General features: G+C 32.6%; 1 protein-coding gene across 2 annotated transcripts; it reads left to right on the top strand.

Moving 5' to 3' along the window:
• Nucleotides 1-794: 794 nt before the first annotated feature.
• On the top strand, nucleotides 795-4301 carry LOC129792454 (keratin-associated protein 19-2-like). Of its 2 annotated transcripts, XM_055831520.1 has the most exons (4): nucleotides 796-1026; nucleotides 2518-2620; nucleotides 2694-3047; nucleotides 4002-4301. In XM_055831520.1, exons 1-4 carry the CDS (start codon nucleotides 1003-1005, stop codon nucleotides 4019-4021), a joined length of 501 nt encoding a protein of 166 aa, XP_055687495.1. In that variant the 5' UTR covers nucleotides 796-1002; the 3' UTR covers nucleotides 4022-4301. The 2 variants fall into 2 exon arrangements, with proteins under 2 accessions (XP_055687494.1, XP_055687495.1); XM_055831519.1 differs by lacking the exon at nucleotides 4002-4301 and having other exon boundaries at nucleotides 795-1026; nucleotides 2694-3425.
• Nucleotides 4302-4896: the final 595 nt, after the last annotated feature.

Below are 4896 nucleotides of genomic sequence, written 5' to 3'. Positions count from 1 at the left end.
TTGTTCAAGATTTTGAGCTGAACTTTAAAGATTAATTGAGGCTCTTTTTCAAATTCTTGGAAAAAAAAGAAATAAATTGAAACGCCTAGTTCTACCCGGCGCCTCCACTTTCAATCTAAATTATTTGAAAATTAAATGAAGATGGAGACGCCTAGTTCTACTCGGCGCCTCCACTTCAGACTTCTGATCAAAATTATTTATTAAAATTTCAAAATATTTTCTGAATTATTTACGGTCAAAGTTTCCAATTTTCCCTAAAAAATTAAAACTATCAACTTTAAAAAGAAAAATAAACAATTTAGAAATATATTCATTTGAAAATATAAAATGTAATCAAATCTAAATTAAATGCTTCAAACCAAATGATTGCAACAAACTTTTTACAAAGAACACAAAGAATCATCAAAAAATTCTAAAAGAAATACAAAAAAAAAATTATAAATTTAGAAGACAACCACGCATGAGACAGACACAAAGTTAGAAGATGAAAATGACCAAAATCAAATAAGTGTGACCATTGAGATAAATTTTTCCCTCACCGGGGAGTGCTGTGAGAAGATGCCGTCACCAGAAAACCGCGAAAAGCTCCATGTTATGAGTATAAAAAAAACTTCTCGCACAATCATTGAATTGTACAGAGTGTCTTTACCTTCCACCACCTCTTTTTTCCCATACAAAAGACTAATATGACGCTGGGCAGATATCGTGCGACTTATGGGCTTTTCAGCGAAAAAAAATTAGCAAACAGCCCGCGCTAGGTGCTCGCCTATATAAATTCGCCAGTCTCACTGAGAATTTGTGGTATTCGTTTCGTGGCTCCCAAGCAAAACGCAGTGCGAGAAAAGTGAATTTTTTTCTTGCGAGAAAGGAAAATATTAAAATTAGTGACACTGTAACACACTTTTTTGCCATTTTTATTATCATCGGTGGTGCTTTTGTTTCACTCTCTGTGATTTATTCGTCATTTCCGGCCAAGGAAGAGAGACCTCAAAGTTCCCCAAGATGTTGAATACAAAAGTTTTCTGTGTGAGTAATTTCGGATGTTTAATTTAAATTGAACAAATAACCATCCTCAATTAACACGCGGATGTTATACATACAATTCTACTTTAAAAGAAATTATATTAAGTATATACCTTGAAATAAACTTCGAAAAAAAAACTTTTAACAATCCTCTCTCAGATGCAACGAAAAAAAATCGCGATAAGACTACAGGAAAAATCGCTTTAAAAAGCTAATTTTCAGTGACCAAATAAATTCCTTTTTAAATTACAATTTTTTTCAGAAACTTTAGTGATTTGTGTTAAAATAGTCGGGAAATGAAATGAAAAAATCATTCTAATCCTTGAAGTGCAAATTATGCTTTAACCACCGTAGATGAGAAATTAGATACGCACGCAGCCGAAATGCTCGAAAGATGATTAAGGAAAAGCATTGTGTTTCAACTTTGATCTTGAATTTGTAATCAATTTCCAAGTTGATTTGGTGATATCTCCCCGGGAAATCAACATTCTGCATTAATTGCAATATTTTACAATAAATTTTATAATAATTTGAAATTATTAAAAATATTAAAATTGAACACATTATCCACTTATTTTATAACTTTGAAATGAATTAGCATTATCTCTGATATTTTTATTATTTATTGTGAGGAATTTTCAAACAATGAAAATGCAATATTTTTAATCTAAATTAAATTACACAGAGTAACAAAATTTAAGCAATAAGAAAATGTGTCAGCTCTATGAGAAAAAAAAAACGCAGGGAAATGGGGGAGTTTAAATAAATTTTCAATCAGAAAAAGTTTATGCAAGAAAAGCTTTTCTGATTTTTCTTAAATCATCTTGAAAACAAAATCCTTCTTGTAATTTTAAAAGAAAATTAGAAATGTTATTTAAGTAAAAGCAATTTGAATTTTTATTTCTGAAGCTAAAAAGATTTTTTTTAGCGTTAATTAAGATATTTTTTAATAAAAATGGAGAGTTTAAACTAGAAAGTTTGCAAAAGAAATCTAAGAACAGTTCTAAAATTGAAAAACAATATCCAAATTCTTTTGAAAAATGAAAAGAAATATTGAGAAATAAATAAGAAAAATAACTTTTTAAGTTAATTTATTAACGGATTAAAAAACCAGCGAAAAAATGCAATGATCCTTTTGAGAAAATTCTAATTATTTTTTAAGGATTAATAACATTTTTTTATCTTACTTATGTAAAAAAATCATCATACAAAGCTAATTTAGATAAGTTGTTTCGGTTTTAGCGAATTCGTCTTTACATAATTTCTTTTTTAAAGATAATTTTAATTTTTTTAAGCAAAAGTAGACCTTTATTCATTACTTTATTCAATTTTCTACAAAAAATTCGAATGCTGTTACTCCCCTTCATCAGTCCTACAAAAAACTTATTATTTCAACTATCGCACAAATTTTTCCCAAGTCCTTCAATTTATTTTTGGAGTGTTCAAAACTGTGCAATTAAAACCTCCCTTCTATGTAATTTCTGCCTTCTGCAGCTCCTCGCTGTGTTCATCTTTGTCGTAACCGCAGAATCAGTTCCGAAAGAAACGAAACTGAGTGCGAAAACAGAAGATCTGAAACCAGCAGAAAGTGGTCAAAGTAAGTTTCCTTCCTAGTTGAAGTCTATTGATCTGATGGAGATCTAACAGATTGCCAATATGTTGTGTTATAGTCTTTGACCTAGGAAGCTGGACAAATAAGTATCCTAGATATTATGGAGGTGGGTATGGTGGCTACGGGAATAACTATGGCGGATGGAATCGCTACCCTAGCTATGGTGGCTACGGAGGCTACGGAGGTGGTAGCTATGGAGGATACCCATATGGCGGCGGCTACGGTGGCTACGGAAGCGGCTATGGAGGCTACGGAGGCGGATATGGAGGGTATGGGGGATATGGAGGATACGGCAACACAGGCTTGGGTGGCTATGGTGGATACGGCACCAACTACCTGGGTGGTGGATACGGTGGCTACGGAGGATACGGCTCTGGCTTGGGCGGCTACGGCGGCTACGGCGGCTATGGAGGTAATGGGGGTTTATCAAGCTATTATGGCTACAATACGAATGACTATAGCGGTAATCGAAATATCGGCTATGGCTACCAACGAGGAACAAACAATGAGGGTATCTATAGAAATGCATACGCGAATCCCACATCAGTTATCGGACTGAGAGGTGCCTTTAATTAGGAAAAACACACTACAAAACACTTTTAAATTTTAGGTTTCTTTCAGTTCCTACTTTTTCTTTTTTTTTTTTAAATTTCCCCAATTTCAAAATCAAACACTTTTTACATTTTTTCGTTTCGAACATATTTTACATCCTTCGATATTTTATTATTTATCAATGAGTATGTAACATTGTAAATAAACAATAAAACATCCCAAAGACAATCCAAAAAAACTAATTTAAAGTTTCCATGCATTTCTAAGATAAAAAAAATTATGAAAATCTTTTGCAAATTTCTTCCAACCCCCAAAAAATTAAGCCTCCCATACAGATTTACCATAAAAAAAAACGTTCCACACAGAGAAAAGCAAAATTCTAACCACGGAGGAACAGACAAGGTAATATTTTGCATCTCTCTGGGGCACACACAACACAGGAAAACACGCATAATGTTGCTAAAAAAGAATGAATAGATATATATCACATATTAGTTTTCAATGAATTCTCTTCCCATACAACATCACCTTGACACTACTTCTTCGTTTTTCTCTTTCAACTCATTACACGTTATTTTTTTTTCTTATTAGATAAACGCTCACCAGAACACAATAGGAAAATGCAATATAATTCTTTCTTTGAGACTCACTTTTAATATTTTTTTCGTAGCTCCTAAAACATTTTATTTAAAACAAATTTCTTGTATGTTTGTATAATTTTTGTCTTGAAGATTCTGCGGTGTTTAGCCCATACACTGCGGTATTAGACGGTAAAAGGAGCACCCATGCATGACACTGAGTTTTTGTCTTCTAGGTGGTGGATACTATTACTAAAAATCGCACGTGCGAATGATTCTTCTGCGTGAAAATTAACAGCCTGACCCCATCCACCATAACAAATTATTTGTCAATTTGCAAAGAAAAAACCAGGAAGAGCAACAATCCGAAAAAAAAATGAAAATTCGTCAGCAGGAAGATCCTCTATGATGGCTCCTCTCTTATTTATCTTTACCAACTTCAATGACTGATGTCACCATACAGCCAAGGCAGCAAGAATTGCTGTAAAAGCCAGCAAATTGGTAGATGTAGTTCAAAAATAAAATTTGTGAACTAATATCAAATGGAATTTTCTTTCTTTTTCTTATTTTTTTTCTTGTGGTTTTGGGATTGTTTTCTTGGTTTAATTCATCGTATCGTATTTAATATAGGTTGGGCAGTTTAAAAGAATTAATTCATTAGTTGTATTTAAAAAGGACATAACTCTTCTTATTTGTCTGAAACATCTTTTACTCTCTAAGATTTTTTTATTCCGTTATCTTATTTTTCCAAAGAAAAGGCATTTAATTAAAATATTTTTTTTAATAGAAAAATATTTAAATTAATTTTACTTCTTATTTGCATAAAAATGTAGGAAAACGAAGCATAAAAGTTCAACTTTTAACTCAATTTTTTCGGATTGTAGAGTTATGTTTTCTTTGAACATCACGATTCAGTTATTTCTTTTTCAGATATTTTTTGCATATTTCGAAAGTTCTTTTTAGCTGTGATTCTTTCTTGAAAGAAGCACAGCTTCTGTGTACACTAAAAAATGCAAAGTCGTCAGATCGGGCTCAAACTTAGGATGAGCACGAATTAGGGTCCCTACATTCCAAAAAATGGTGGCGCCGAAAATCTTTCCGGCCGGCCGGCCGTCCGTCCGGCCGGAATAT

This window comes from Lutzomyia longipalpis, chromosome 3, assembly GCF_024334085.1.
Source record: "Lutzomyia longipalpis isolate SR_M1_2022 chromosome 3, ASM2433408v1".
NCBI classification, from domain to species: domain Eukaryota; kingdom Metazoa; phylum Arthropoda; class Insecta; order Diptera; family Psychodidae; genus Lutzomyia; species Lutzomyia longipalpis.
The sequence above is the reverse complement of the archived record's forward strand: the minus strand, read 5'-3'. Positions and strand labels throughout refer to the sequence as shown.

What these genes read in the sequence shown, in the direction of transcription:
- LOC129792454 (XM_055831519.1), top strand. Translation starts at nt 1,003, where the DNA reads ATGTTGAATACAAAAGTTTTCTGT. An exon ending in TGAATACAAAAGTTTTCTGT is followed by an intron (nt 1,027 to 2,517) that starts GTGAGTAATTTC and finishes TGCCTTCTGCAG; the next exon opens with CTCCTCGCTGTGTTCATCTT. An exon ending in ACCAGCAGAAAGTGGTCAAA is followed by an intron (nt 2,621 to 2,693) that starts GTAAGTTTCCTT and finishes GTTGTGTTATAG; the next exon opens with TCTTTGACCTAGGAAGCTGG.